Raw genomic sequence first — 16,041 nt, 5'->3', positions numbered from 1 at the left:
CAGAACTGGGTATTCTCTAACATTATGTTTCCACCAACTTAGAATGTCAAACTTATCTTTATCCTTTTCATTAAACCTTATGCATTTTTTTTAAATAGCTCTGAAGCTCAGTTACTTCTTCAACTGAATCCATAGACTTCAAATGTTGCTGAAAAGCATTTTGTCTAGCTACATGTGCCGGTACTTCGACACTGGCAGCAGCTTCACCATTAGAAACAGTGGCTGCCATTGCTGGGATACGTCCTTCAACATTGTCATAGGCTTCTTTGTAAACCATGAAGATTTTGGAGAGATTGTTATTGATCTCTTCTAACAAAGATTTCTTAGTTTCTGAAAGTGGTCCATACATATCAGTAAAGCACCAGTCCACAAATCGTAACTTATATCGGGGATCAAAAATAACACCCAAATAGAGGAGTTGGTTCATCTTAGTGATATCAATCCAATATTTCTTAAATTTATCCAACATTTCCTTAGCCACACTAGCAAACAGTCCATTTAGGTCCAAGTTTAATGACTTAAGCTCAACATAAATTCCAGCCAGGAAAGGGAAAGCTGTATGCAAACTTGCTTTTGTTGAAACAGAAAAAACAGTTGTCGCTTCATAATAATTCTTCAAAAACTTAATAAATACCCTAACATTCTCCCAATCTTCACTACTAGGGGGGAATCACCTTCAAAGAAATCCCTATAATCCTCAACCTCATCTTCTAGCTTATCAAAAGCTGATTCATACTTCTCAACTGCATCTAACATCAAATACGTCGAGTTCCAACGAGTTGAAACATCAAGACATACCAACTTCTTGCATGTAATATTGGCATAACCCACACATTCATTGAACTTTAACGCTCTATGGGGTGAAGATCTTACGTACCTAATCGCATTTCTAACACTTGAAATTGAGTTGCTAGCTACTTTTAATCCATCTCTCACGACCAAATTCATATATGTGCACAACACCTCATGTGAAATCCAAATCCATCCAAAAAAAGTCCATTCATGTTTCTTATCTTCTGCTCTAAATACTTAACAGCAACATCATTTGATGCTGCGTTATCTACCGTGATAGTTGAAACGTTTTTCAGCCCCCACTCCTTCAGCACATCCTCAACCTTCTTACCAACTGTTTTACCTCGGTGATTTGGGATACTCGCAAAGCTTATTATCCTTTTTTGGTATTGCCAATCCTTATCTATAAAATGAGCAGTGAGGGTCAGGTAGTTTAGATTTTGAACGGAAGTCCAACAATCTGTTGTAATTGCCACTCTATTACAATCAGATTTAAATAATGCTTTCAACCTCACTTTCTCATCAAGATATATTTGAAAACAGTCCCTAGCTATGGCTCTTCTAGATGGTATTGTAAATTGGGGTTGCATTTGGTAACAAAAGTACTTGAATCCCTCTCCTTCAACTGTTCTAAAGGGCTTCTCATCTAAAATGATAAAGTAAGCCAACCCTTTTCTACAACCTACAGGATCAAACCTAGAAGATGTTGGAACTAACCCAACTCCCGGAATTGTTGAATATGTCAATATGGTTTGGGTAGGGTCCGTTGAAAGGTTCAACGGATACTTAGAACATGTTTTCATGTGACTCTTTAAATTTGACGTTCCGTGTTTCTTAGAGTCACACATATATTTTTGATGGCAGTATTTACATGCCGCAGTAGCGGGTGAAGAATAGAAAAACACTTAGAAAGGGGGGGGGGATTGAATAAGTGTGACTTTAAATCTTGGACGATAAAAATAAATGCACAAATATTTTTATCCTGGTTCGCTGTTAACGAAGCTACTCCAGTCCACCCCCGCAGAGATGATTTACCTCAACTGAGGATTTAATCCACTAATCGCACGGATTACAATGGTTTTCCACTTAGTCCGCAACTAAGTCTTCCAGAGTCTTCTGATCACAACTTGATCACTCCAGGAACAACTGCTTAGTTCACTCCTAAGACTTTTTCTAGAGTCTACTGATCAACACGATCACTCTAGGCTTAGTTCACTCCTAAGACTTTCTGCTCAGCCAACTGCTAAGACTTTCTGCTCAGCCAACTGCTAAGACTTCCTGCTCAGCCAACTGCTAAGACTTCCTAGAGTATACTGATCACACGATCACTCTAGTTCCTTACAACTTAATGTAATTCTAAGAGTATTACAAATGCTTCTTAAAAGCGATAATCACAACTGTGATATTTCTCTTACAGTTTAAGCTTAATCTCACTAAGATATTACAACAGCAATGTAGTGAGTTGATGAAGATTCTGAGCTTTGATTGAATAGCGTTTCAGCAAGTTTGATATTCACAGAATAGATGTAGAAATTGGTAACCTTGCTTCTCATCAGAACTTCATATTTATAGGCGTTGAGAAGATGACCGTTGAATGCATTTAATGCTTTGCGTGTTCCGTACAGCTTTGCATTTAATGTTATACGCTTTTGTCAACTACCTCGAGCCTTGTTCACGCTGTGTCTACTGACGTAGCCTTTAGTAGCTTTAACGTTCCTTTTGTCAGTCAGCGTAGTCTGCCACGTGTACTTCCTTCTGATCTGATGTTTGTGAATGCGACGTTTGAATATCATCAGAGTCAAACAGCTTGGTGCATAGCATCTTCTGATCTTCTGACCTTGAAGTGCTTCTGAGCGTGATACCATCTTCTGATCTTCAGTGCTTCTGATCTCATGTTCTTCTGATGCTTCCATAGACCCATGTTCTGATTCTGCTTCGACCATCTTCTGATGTCTTGCCAGACCATGTTCTGATGTTGCATACTGAACCATTTGAGATACAACTTCTGAGCGCTGAATTATGCGTACTCTTTATATATTTCCTGAAAGGGAAATTGCATTGGATTAGAGTACCATATTATCTTAAGCAAAATTCATATTATTGTTATCATCAAAACTAAGATAATTGATAAGAACAAATCTTGTTCTAACAGCGGGATCACTATCGGGAATAAGATTAAAATGGTCCCATACATCTGACCTCTTTCTAATAGCATTCGCATTAGCTCTTCTTCGCTTCCGACCAATAGGAGGCGGATTTGTGCAGACCTCAATGGGTGTTGTTGCTGCTGCTGGTGTTGTTGTTGGAGGATCTTGTTCCATAACTGAAACAAAATACATAAGTTATTTGTAAATCAAAGTTCAGAAATACATGTGTTAAACTAGTCTCCACCAACAAACAACAAAGAGGAAAATAAAGCATAAGCTTCCACTATTTTTCTCTGTTACATATTATGATGAACCCTTAGCTTTTTCACTTTTTCTTATAGGAAAATGTTGGTAGTTTTTTTTTTGGACAGCAAACATATTCATTAGATAAGAGAAAACAGTGGAACAACGTTTTTGTTCGGCTGAGTAGGGACATGACCCAACCAAGTTCTTCAACTAGCATCTTTTGACAGATTAACTAAACTATGGGCATTAGAATTAAATCTACATAACTCGAGAGTCATCCATATTTGACACAAGTTCCTCACAGTCATGGATGATATGATCAATTGCAAAATACATAAGTTAAACTTGTTATACAGAAGCAAACTTGTTGTAACAGAAATTTGCAAACTTTTTATAGCTAAATCTTAAATAAACTTTTGCTAAACGTACCGTTATTTTGCAAATTTCTAACTCCTTGAACTCCTTGCATACCTTCAACTCCTTGCATAACTACCAACATCAGAAGAACTTAACTACATTAGAACTAGCAAAATGAGAACTAATAAAAATTAAAACAGAAGTAAAACAACCTCTTAAACTTCAAAATTTATCCCACTTGATCATAACTCCCTGAGTTAAGTCGGAAACCACATGATGAAAATCTGCAATCAAGAGATAAGCATTTCAGAAATTAACACAGAAAGATACAGAAACCATAAATAAACCAAAGCATTGAAAGAGATAAAGATGAGAGCACTAACTGAGAGATGACGATGGTGAGAGATGATGATGGTGAGAGATGACAATGGTGAGAGATGAAGAGTTGAGAGTGAAAACCCTAGAGGGAGGAGGCGGACAGCGAAGAAAGCAAATATGAGATAACCCTAATCCAAACGAAGCATAAACACTCAATTTGGGCCAAAGTGATTTTCATTAAGCCCATAATCCATCAGGTATCATACTATAACTAAAAATAATAAAATAAGATAACATACCATCGGTCGGGTCCGGAGTCCGACGGGTGACAAATCCATCACCGAAACCGACCGAATCCAGCCATCGTTGTCCATTTCACCTTCTTGCTGCTACCCGTAGTCCGAAGATAACCGATCCGTGGAACAAATCGCCGTCGGGTTCGGTCGGGTTGTTGCGGGTGGCTTCCGCTTGTCCAGCCCTAGTTGGAACACTTTGTTGTGTGGTAGAGAAAACGTAATGTGAGTGTAAAGCAGTGTCACTAGTCACTAGCAACAATCAAAATAAATGTTTATAATTCAGTGGGAACAATGTTATAGCCATAGCCACAACATCTATGAAGTGAAGTATTAACATTAATGCAAATATTAAAATTAAAATATAATTGGCGGTTCATTTCTCTCTTGCAAAATGCAGTTCATTTCTACTTAGTCTATAGTTGAATCTATAGTTGAATTTTACCAAATTTATATTTTCCACATACATATATTATATAAGTTGTATGACTATTATTATATTTTCTATTATGAAATTATTGATGTGTTTTGAACTTTGGGAAACTAAGGGAAAACAAATTTTTTTATTTATATTTTTATTACATTTGGAAAACAAAAGCGTAGGTACCACAAATGTATTCGTGCGAACATACGAGTAACACATCAGTATCGTGTGAGTGCACGAGTAATCATATCAAAATTCGTGCGAATGCACGGGTAACACATCAATATCGTGTGAGCGCACAAGTAATCAGGGCAAAATTTGAGTGAATGCACGAGTTATTGCAAAGAAAGATCCATATGAATCCAAATACGAGAAAAATGTGTTGTTTTTAAATTATTTAAGTATCTAATATTTTTATATTGAAATTATTTTATTTAAAATAAAATAATTTTTAAAATAATATTTAAATAATTGAATTATATATTATTAATATCTTTCTTTTAAAAATTGAAAAATTGATACGATGTAGTTTTTATTTTTGAAACATATATTTCTCTTAAAATTAATAAACTATTCTGATAAAATTATTTTGTTTTACTTATTTACACCTTTATTACATTTTAAAAACAAAAGTGTGCGTACCTACCCGTGCGGACGAACGGGCATCCCTTAATATCATTATAACTTTTTCATTTCACATATCATTGCATATTAATTTATTATTAAATTATTTTATTATTTTATTTTACAACTACGTCACCCATTTCTAATTTTTAATATATTTCATTACTAATAAATTTATTTATTTGTCTTATAACACAGCACGCACGAGTAACACGTCAGTATTCGTGCAAATGCACGGGTATTCAAATCAAAATTCATACGAACTCGCAGATTTTCAAATCAAAATTTATGAGAACGGACAGGTAATACAACAGTACCCGTGCAAACAAACGGTTATCCAGATCAAAATCTGTGCGAAAGCCCGAGTTATTACTTAATTCACATTCAATAAATTCATTAGGTGATTTTTATTATCTATCTTCTTATTTATAGTATTTTTTATTAATCAAATTCTCCTTATTTTAACTTCATCAATATTTTATTTTATTTCTAAATTCATCCTTTTTTACAATTACTATAAATTCTAATTTATTCCTTTTTTTATGTGACATTAAATTTTATAATTTCATTTTAAGGTCTTATAATCTTTCTTTTACAATTTTATTTTTAGTTTTTTAATTTTAACTAGACACAATGCAACTTTAGTTCATAAAAAATTAAAATTTTACTAATGACAAATTTTATTTTTACTTTGAATACGTTTTTTAATTTATTTCTATAAAAAAAGATCATCTAAAATAAATGCGTGTATCAGAATCCGTGTAAATGCACAGATTTGTTATTAGTTTACTCTACAATTCATAAATATTGAAATTAAATATAGATCATTAAATTTAAATCGAACGTCTCATAAGTCATAATTCATGATTGGATGATTGCGTCAATTTGTTGACCGCAACAAATCATATGGACAGATCTACCAAACATATTTGACATGCAAGAGAGATGGAAACAAAAATACTACATTAGATTTCTATAATAGTCAATATGATTAAAGAGAATCAATATTTTACCCCATTACACTTTCTCATTATCTAAATTTGAGAAAAAGTTAAAGTGAAAGAAGAAAGAAAAAAGGTGAAATTTTTCTCTCTTTTTAGATATAAGATTCTTCACTTTGATCCTTAATTTATCTATGCTTAACTAGTTAACTTATTGCCTTTGATCCTTCATATCATATCTAACTTTGATGTTTTTAATGAAAACTAACTTCGATTTTTCTTCCTCTGACTAAGTCACTATTTTATTCCTTAACTCATGTTATTAAAGGTCTTTTTCAATTCACCCTTTATACCCAAATCTAACAAAATGTTTTAAAAGATTCTTCCAATAAACCATTACATTATTATATGGACTGAATTATAGCTCAGGCTATCAAAACCACCATCAATACATCAGAAATCACCGATCATAAAAAAAAATTAATGTATAAAAAACGTTTTAATGAATTGCAATTTATAACTAACAAGAATAATGTACATTAAAATCCGAAACATTTTCCTTGTCTAGCAACTATTAACAAAAACCTCTCCCAAATATGAAACACAATCTTTCTATGGAAACATTATATTAACAAGATAAGAACAATATCTCACAATTCACTCCATTCTTGTCCCTCCAAATCCCACTTCTTCATCATCTCTACCAAAATCTCATTCCATGTATCTATAGCCCCTGGCAAACACCAATGAACACAATCATTCTGCACGCGCTCCGGAACACCATTTGCAAACGGAAAAGGATTCATATAAGCACCAGGATGACCATCTGGTCTCAGCAATGCCAATTTCGTTACATCCAAAATCTCAAACCTTACCCCTCCAAATTCTCTTGCTTTCACTTTAGCCTTTTCCACTTCTTCAATCTCAATCCTTCTAATCTCACTTTCCATTTCTCCAATTTCCTTCTCTCCATTCTCATACGGTTCTTTCTTTGAACATGTACCGGATTTATCCCAATCACCATCAAAATGAGAAGGTGAAAAAGTTCTAACAATCACACCAATTTCATTCTTTTTACCAACTCTCCTCTCAACTATCCTTTTCAAACTTCTCCTTAAAGCCTTTCTTAATGGATCATAAAATCCAATATCGGTGTAATTAAGACCATAACCCGAACAATTTAAGCAACCTATAATCGAACCATTCTCATAATAAACCGAAGGAACATTAAACCAATTACCAAATGATATCAAAATCAAGTCCATTCCATCCATATCCTTCTCCCATTTCCCGTTAACGCGGTCCAAATGAATCGTGTTCAAACTCGGCCCTAATTTCGATCTTGCATCGCCTTGTACTAGAAACGGTGACCAATATAACGAAAGAGTTGCATTATGAGATTCAAAATGCCACCAATGAGAACCTTTATGATGAACCGGTTTAGGTTTGGAAAGAGACGATAGCATGCAAAGAAGGGACTCAAATTGGTTCCTAGCTATAGAATCACCAACAAAAGATATGTGTTTGTTTTTACTAAGTTGAAGAAAAGTGTTTGGATCAAACCTTGGAAGATTGCATTGAGTTGGTTTCCATCTATAGTAAAGGTAGTTTGAGTCTGGTCTTCCATTGGTGATACAGTTTTGGCTTTCTTTGATTGTAGCACATGTTGTTCCATTGTATGAAGGGCCTGTTTTGTCATGGATCCATTTTCCATTGGAGTAGTCACATGAAGGATCATCAACTTTGTGTATGGTATTTACTGCCAATAAACAATAAAGCTATTAGTTACAAGGAATTCTATATTCTAATACTCAATATAGTTTGAATAAATATAATCAAAGTGGTGTTAGGATTTAAGCTATTAAGGAAAGCTCAATTTGAAAGACTTATAATCAATGTCCTGTTAAAAACTTTTAAGTATTCATTATGAAACTCCAAGAAAATTGTTGGGTTGACATCATATATACGCTTAAATTAAAGAATAGAAATCTAAGCTTTAGTCTTTAAAAACACTCTTAAAATCTGCAAAAAGTTTTTTAGTGCGTCTAAAGTCATTTTTGAGGATATGCAAGATTGACTATAGCAATGTACTTCAATTTTTTCATGGTTAAATTGAGTTATGTAGGGCTTTATAGTAGATTTGCTACAATTAAGCCATCACAAAATATGACCCCTTAATTATTTTGTCACAATTGAATCGTTACTGACCTATACAAAACTTTAAAAAACTTAAAACAACCTTGAATGTGACTAAATACTAACACCCAATAATTGATAAAAAAAAGTCGAAACGTTGAAAATATGGGTACTCAGGCGATAATAGATCAATCAATATACTGATTTGTCAAAAGTTGTCATCATTGTCTTATTATAATTATCTAATTTGTAATCCTTTTTTTATTTCAAATTATTACTCACTTTAAAATATTAAGAGACCACATCCCTGTTGGAATTAGACTCTCAAACCTTTGAGTAATTCCTTATCGTTAAAGATGACAATGAAGAAAAATAGGATTAGGGTTTGCGGAAATATTAAAAGAGAAAGAGAAAGTATTTTCTGCAGAGTTTCTCTCTGCCCACAAACTGTGGAAATTCTGTTATTCACTTGCAACTGCAACTTCTGTGAATACAAGATAATGACTTGATTACAAACTAATTAGGGTTACTCCCTATTTATAGATTTAGGTTAGCTTTCTCCCTAAGTCAAAGCCCAAAACTATAAAAGCCCAAAATACCTATTTTGGAGCTAAATCAAGTCTAATCTATTTTAAATCTAAATCAAATCTATCTAGATTTAAAAACAAACTTATGTGTAACAAACTGTTACACACTTCGACACACCTTGTGTTCGAGTAACAGCTTCGACACAAGGAATTACAAATTAACACACCACCTAATTCATTGTGTCTAAGCTATCTACATTCATCATAGCTCTTAGTCTTCTGAATATTTCAACCAGCACTCCCTTTGTCATGATATCTGCAATCTGATTCTCAGTTCTGCAGTGTTCCAAATTCATCTTCCCTTTAGCTACATGCTCTCGAAGATAGTGGAACCTCATTTCAATGTGCTTGCTTCGACCATGTGCTATCGGGTTCTTCGCCAGATTGATAGCTGACATGCTGTCGATCTTCATGGTAATTGCTCCATGATCTTTACCTGTTATTTCTTCGACCAAGTTCACCATCCACGTTGCTTGACATGCACAAAGAGAAGCAACTATGTACTCTGCTTCGCATGATGATAGTGCCACTACTGGTTCCTTTCTCGAACTCCAAGCAACTGGTGCACCACCTAGCATAAACACATAACCAGCTGTGGATTTTCGATCCTCAGCATCACTACACCAACTCGAGTCGGTGTAACCCACTAATTTGCATTCTTTTCCCTCATCAGCTACAGGAAATAGAATGCCATAGTCGAGAGTTCCTTTCAGATACCTCAGTATCCTCTACGCTGCTGCTAGGTGTGATACCTTTGGCTTCTGCATGAATCTACTTATCATACCTACACTGTATGCTAAGTCAGGCCTTGTGTGACAAAGGTATCTCAATGACCCAATAAGTCTTCTGTATTGGGTTGGGTCGACATCCTCTTCATCTGGGTTCTTCGACAGTTGCAATCTTGTTTCAGCAGGTGTCAAAGTCGAATTGCATTCTTCCATCTCAAATCTCTTGAGAATTTCACTTGCATATCTTCTTTGATGCATCATCAAGCCTCTACTACCCTTGTAGAATTCGATACCAAGGAAGTATGAAATTTCGCCCAAATCTGTCATTTCAAATTCCTTGCTAAGATCACCTTTGAAGCCTTCGATCTCTTTCTTGCAGTTACCTGTTATTAACAAGTCATCGACATAGAGACATAGTATAAGCAATTCACTCTTGCTTCTTCTTACATATACCCCATGTTCAGTTGTGCACTTCACAAAGGATTTCTCCCTTAGGAAACTGTCGATCTTCTTATTCCAAGCTCTTGGAGCTTGCTTCAGTCCATACAGGGCTTTATGCAGTCTGTACACTTTTCTCTCTTCGTCGTGTTTCACAAACCCAACTGGTTGTGTAACATAGACTTCTTCGTCCAAGGGTCCATTCAGGAATGCACATTTAACGTCCATCTGACACATGTGCCAATTGTTCATGTTCGCCAGACCAACAACCAACCTGATCGTTTCGATCTTGGCAACAGGTGCAAAGACCTCATCGAAGTCAATTCCTTCCTTCTGAAGAAATCCTTTCGCCACAAGCCTTGCCTTGTGTCAAGTCACTTCACCTTTGGGATTACACTTCACCTTGTATACCCACTTCACATCAATTGCCTTCTTGCCATGAGGCAATTCGACAAGTGACCAAGTATTGTTGTCTTTGATGAACTTCAATTCTTCATTCATAGCTTTCACCCACTTCGAATCCTTCAATGCCTCAGTTGCATTAACAGGTTCGACATCTGCATAGAAAGCATAATGTACCAGCTCACCTTCATCATTGACTACATCATCTGATGTAATCACACATTCTTGCAACCTTGCAGGCATGTGTCTTGTTCTCTGAGGTCTGCCTGGGCCTGCATCACCTCTGACTTTTTCTTGTCGAACTTCTTCTCTTTCGACTTCAGTAGCTGGTTCGTCATAAAGAATTCTCACTGAATCCTTCTTGACATTTTCAGTCCAATCCCATTCTTTAAGCTCATCTATGATCACGTCCCTGCTGATCACTACTTGCTTGTTCACTGGGTTGAACAACTTGTATCCTCCAGTCGAATGATATCCTATAAGAATCATTTGACTCGACTTGTCATCAAGTTTTCTTCTTAACTGATCTGGCACATGTCTATGTGCTATAGATCCAAATACCTTCAGATGACTCAAGCTAGGCTTCACACCAGACCAACATTCTTCTGGAGTAATTCCTTCTAGCTTCTTTGTCGGACATCTGTTTAGAATGTATGTTGCAGTCGACACTGCTTCTCCCCAAAATTCTTTAGGTAAATGCTTGCCTTTTAACATACTTCTTACCATATTCATGATGGTTCGATTCTTCCTTTCTGCAATTCCATTCTGCTGTGGAGTGTAGGGTGGCACCACCTCATGCACAATCCCTTCTTTCTCACATAACATGTCGAAGTCTTTCGACACATATTCTCCACCACCATCAGTTCTCAAAACCTTGAGCTTTCGACCACTTTGTCTTTCGACCATAGATTTGAACTTGACAAATATCTCGATCACTTCACTTTTCTTCTTGATCAGGTAAGTCCATAGTTTTCGACTGAAATCATCTATGAATGTAACAAAGTATTTGTTACCTCCATTCGAATCCACCTGGATAGGACCACATACATCAGAGTATATGACATCAAGGATTGCCTTTGACTTGCTTCCTGCATCCTTGCTGAAGCTATTCTTGTGCTGCTTCGCCTGCACACATTCCTCACATACCTCGTTTGGAATGTCGATTTCTGGCAGTCCTGAAACCATATTCTTTCTTTTCAACTCTCTGATGTCATTGAAGTTAAGATGGCCTAGTCGATAGTGCCATATCCATTCATCTCTGCTAGCTGCAGTTGCAAGGCACTCGTGCTCCATCACATTGAGTTCGATCTTGAAGGTTCTATTTTGTGACATAGGAGCCTTCAAGATTAACCTCCCACTTGCATCGACAACTCTCATCATCTTATCTTCGATCGAAACCTTGTAGTTCTTTTCGACCAACTGCCCAATGCTGAGTAAGTTGCTCTTCATGCCTGGTATGTACAACACATTGGAAATTACTGACCTCTTTCCATCTTTCCTCGTAATCATTACATCACCAATACCTTCAGCTGCTAGAGTATTGTCATTTGCAAATTTCACCATATTTTTCATCGAGGGTCTTATGTTGACAAACCAATCTTTTCTTCCAGACATGTGTGATAAGCATCCTGAATCCAAGTACCATTGGTCCTTGAATTTATCTTCATATTTTGTTGTGACCATCAACAACATCTCTTCTTCTTCTTGTTTTGCAAGCTTTGCATCACTTTCTTGACTTTTATTCTTTTCTGGACAAACTGTCGAATAGTGACCATACTTCTGACAGTTGAAACATTGAATGTGACTCTTGTCAGGCTTTCGACCACCACCTCTTCCTCTACCTGCAGCACCACCTCTTTGGTTGCCTTGGTAAGAGGGCTTTCTTTGATTCGACCAATTTCCTTCTTGCTGATTTCGACCAGTCGAATTGTTGTAGCCACCTCTACCTTTATTTCCAGTCCAGGTTCCTTTGCCTTTCTTTTCGTTTGCTGACTGAGCCTGCAGAACCACATCGCTCTTCGACTTGCCCGTAGCTCTTTCAGCCATTCTTTGTTCATGAGATTCAAGCGTCCCTTGAAGCTCTTCTTTTGTCAATTTCAACAAGTCCTTCGACTCTTCTATGGCTACCACGATGTGGTCGAACTTAGGGGCCAAAGACCTCAATATCTTCGAAACAACAGCTTTTGTTGTTAACACTTCTCCACATATCTTGATTTGATTCACTAGTTTCGTAACCCTAGTGAAGAAATCAGTTATGCTTTCGCTATCTTCCATCTGAAGCAATTCATATGTTCTCTTGTGAGTTTGTAACCTCACCTCTTTCACTTTTTCTGCACCTCCAAAAGATTTTTCAAGAATCTCCCAAGCTTCTTTTGAAGATTCTATATCACTAACCTTTTCAAAATTATCTGGACTCAGACATTGATGGATTATAAAGAGGGCTTTATAATCTTTCTTCTTCAATTCTTTATAAGCAGCCTTTTCTTCCTCCTTCGCACCTTCTGCAAGCGGTTCTACCCCTTCTTTTACAAGATCCCAAAGATCTTGACAACAGAATACAACCTTCATCTGTTTGCACCAATTCTCATAGTTATCTCCTTTCAGAATTGGTAGTGTTGCTGGAAAATGCCCATTCGGATGACTCATTGCCATCGCCATTCTTCTTGCCTTGAATCGATTAACCGGAGCTCTAGATACCAGATGTTGGAATTAGACTCTCAAACCTTTGAGTAATTCCTTATCGTTAAAGATGACAATGAAGAAAAATAGGATTAGGGTTTGCGGAAATATTAAAAGAGAAAGAGAAAGTATTTACTGCAGAGTTTCTCTCTGCCCACAAACTGTGGAAATTCTGTTATTCACTTGCAACTGCAACTTCTGTGAATACAAGATAATGACTTGATTACAAACTAATGAGGGTTACTCCCTATTTATAGATTTAGGTTAGCTTTCTCCCTAAGCCAAAGCCCAAAACTATAAAAGCCCAAAATACCTATTTTGGAGCTAAATCAAATCTAATCTATTTTAAATCTAAATCAAATCTATCTAGATTTAAAAACAAACTTATGTGTAACAAACTGTTACACACTTCGACACACCTTGTGTTCGAGTAACAGCTTCGACACAAGGAATTACAAATTAACAATCCCTACTATGCAATTAACATTTTTCAACAATGCTCTCATTTAATATAAGAAAATATCTAATCATGCAACTACTACTACTATTATAAACATTTAAGTACTTTCTCGACTATACATAATTTTACAGTTAAAGTTTAACATAACTAATCATTATCTTATAAAATAAATAATTCATTGGATATTATAAAAAGAATTATATTTATTGAGCAATTTATGTATGAATAACACATCATAACATATAGTAAGAGACCGAGGAAGTAGTTAAAAGAGGATAAAATAATGCATGAACATACCTGAATGAGGAGGAGGAGAAACATTGGCATAGTGAAGCTCATTTGTTTGAGATTTTGAAAGGTAGAGAGGGTAAAAGTACAAACAAAGAAGAACAATTGGTAAAAGAGCTATAGGAAGTAGAAGACGATGTGTATATGAAAGAAAAGTCTTGGAGAAAGAAATAGAATCATCTTTTGATGTTATTGTACTTTTCATTTTGAAAGCAATTCTTTGTGCTTCCTTTCCTACTTTCTTTTCTTCTCATAGTCTCTCTTTTGTGATATTCTATGTTGAACAATTGACTTTTCCTTCAAAAAAAATTGACGTGAAGTAAACGTAGTTTAAGTGTTTTATTTTAATGTTAATGTTTTCATCAATACATATGTTGGAAATTGTGCTATAACTTAAATATTTTGAAGTCATAACTTTTGTTGGAAAATATATGTACAAAGGTCAACAACATTCATAATGCATAGAATAGATCAATAAATATTGAATAGAAAAAAATATTATTTTTCTTATTATTGGTTTATTGTATTTGTTATGAGAAGTGAGATTGAAGAAAGTGTTGCACAAGGAAACTCACCGTTTAATTGTCATGAACATGGAAATTTTGTTGATGGATTTGGAAGATGTTCATGGTTGTAAGGGTTTGGGAACATGATTAGATAAAATTAGATAAGATTGGAAGAAAGGAGAGATGATTAAGAAAAGAGAGAGAAATTCATGAATGAATGAAGGATAGAAGAGATAGAGCCAAAGCATTATTGTGAGGCAATGAAGGATACACCTATAAAGGTGTTGAGTCATAGTGAAAATGATTGGTTTGATTACTTTAATGGAAAAATATAGATGGAATAAAAGTGGTTGGCTTTGTGTTGATATGATTTTGTAAATTTCAATCAAACAAAGTGAAAGAAGACTAACATTAGTACATCGATAATAAACCAATTAAAAAATAATAATTCTATCTTAATTTTCTAATTCTAAAAGGAATTGGGCTATGATGTTCGATCCTTGCGTGTTCGAGCCTTCGGAATAACATTTTTAGAACTTTAATCAAGGCAACCGGAGAATACCACTCAAATCTGAAAAAAAACATTAATACGAGTTAGGTATGTTAGACATGCTTGTTTTATAAAATATTTTTTTGTGAAACAAACTAATGTTTTAGACATGGTCTCTCTAATGTATATGTTTCGCTCCCTCCCATTTTTATGATGCTATGTGTTAGATAAGTAGTTTCCGCATGCCCACTCGGCCATTATTTTTTGCAAGGCAAATAAAATTTTTAGGATCACTGTTAACTATGTATGTTCTGTCCAGTTTAATTTTTTATGGAGTGACTACAATGGATCAAGATCCTTGTCTACCACCCCTAAACCTTGGGAATACCACCCAACATATGTACTTTGTATGGTTAGGCTCCAAATTAAAGCTTTATAATTTTCATATCTTTTGTACTCCCAAATTCCCATATAATAGAAAAATGCTCAACCAAACACACTATAAGATTTGTGCATGTTAGAATTTGAATCAAAGTTGAGACAACACTTAAACATACATGCCGACAAGGAAAATTCATATTAAAACATACAAGAAAAAATTTGAACTAATTAAATATGTAATCATCCCACCAAATGACAAGTCAAACAAAAAGCGAACATAGTCGCCCAAACCAATAAAAATCATAGGTGAAACCTTGTCAGAAACGTTAATGGGTAACAAAATAAATGACTTTTTAGTTTTCAATATGATCAGCAAAAATAAAAGACACTCGATATTCCATGAAACAACAAAAATTGATGGCGGGTTAATTTGACTCAATAAGAATAATGAACTTGGGGATTACTCTGACCCATGAGTCAAATCATCTAAAAAAGCCCATCAAAAGCTCTGATTTGGCACAAGGGTCATTTTATCACCTGGTTTTCTTGCCTATATACCGTTTTATCTACAAAGTCCTTAAAAGATATTCAAGTTAGTTTAGGCAAAGCAAAACCTCGCCCGAGACGTATTTAAGCAGCTCACCACACCATACTTTGGGCAAAGTCACCTAGGATAGAGGTTAGCTCGACTATAAGGAAGGAAGCGTGAGTTACGCGTCAGATTTATCACTCAAAGCACTTAACACCTGCACGTCTTGTACTTGGGGAACCGTGCGATGTCAAGATTTATTAATTAAAGCAATT

At 35.3% G+C, this 16,041-nt stretch overlaps 2 protein-coding genes across 3 annotated transcripts; both read right to left on the bottom strand.

The window, feature by feature from the left end:
- Positions 1–70: 70 nt before the first annotated feature.
- On the bottom strand, positions 71–4,234 carry LOC131649202 (zinc finger BED domain-containing protein RICESLEEPER 2-like). The gene is made up of 5 exons (XM_058918959.1): positions 4,160–4,234; positions 2,992–3,115; positions 964–1,474; positions 675–877; positions 71–555 (listed from the first exon to the last, which is right to left on the bottom strand). Exons 1-5 carry the CDS (start codon positions 4,232–4,234, stop codon positions 71–73), a joined length of 1,398 nt encoding a protein of 465 aa, XP_058774942.1.
- A 2,394-nt stretch (positions 4,235–6,628) lies between these two features.
- Positions 6,629–14,632, bottom strand: LOC131650948 (xyloglucan O-acetyltransferase 1-like). 2 transcript variants are annotated; one of them, XM_058920644.1, is made up of 3 exons: positions 14,436–14,632; positions 13,870–14,157; positions 6,629–7,901 (listed from the first exon to the last, which is right to left on the bottom strand). In XM_058920644.1, the coding sequence occupies exons 2-3, from the start codon at positions 14,063–14,065 to the stop codon at positions 6,793–6,795; spliced, it is 1,305 nt and encodes a 434-aa protein (XP_058776627.1). In that variant the 5' UTR covers positions 14,066–14,157; positions 14,436–14,632; the 3' UTR covers positions 6,629–6,792. The 2 variants fall into 2 exon arrangements, with proteins under 2 accessions (XP_058776627.1, XP_058776626.1); XM_058920643.1 differs by having other exon boundaries at positions 13,870–14,632.
- Positions 14,633–16,041: the final 1,409 nt, after the last annotated feature.

The sequence above is a fragment of the Vicia villosa genome, linkage group LG2, assembly GCF_029867415.1.
Source record: "Vicia villosa cultivar HV-30 ecotype Madison, WI linkage group LG2, Vvil1.0, whole genome shotgun sequence".
In the NCBI taxonomy this organism is placed as follows: Eukaryota; Viridiplantae; Streptophyta; class Magnoliopsida; order Fabales; family Fabaceae; genus Vicia; species Vicia villosa.
This window is presented reverse-complemented; position numbering and strand designations above follow the sequence as displayed.

Bases quoted from the DNA above. Each gene is read 5' to 3' on its own strand.
- LOC131649202 (XM_058918959.1), bottom strand. From the start codon at position 4,234: ATGGACAACGATGGCTGGATTCGGTCGGTTTCGGTGATGGATTTGTCA. The intron at 3,116-4,159 runs GTATGTTATCTT...ATTTTGTTTCAG, and splicing joins GACTCCGGACCCGACCGATG to TTATGGAACAAGATCCTCCA. The intron at 556-674 runs GTGATTCCCCCC...GTTTGCATACAG, and splicing joins TTATAGGGATTTCTTTGAAG to CTTTCCCTTTCCTGGCTGGA.
- LOC131650948 (XM_058920643.1), bottom strand. From the start codon at position 14,065: ATGAAAAGTACAATAACATCAAAAGATGATTCTATTTCTTTCTCCAAG. The intron at 7,902-13,869 runs GTATGTTCATGC...GTTTATTGGCAG, and splicing joins TTCTCCTCCTCCTCATTCAG to TAAATACCATACACAAAGTT.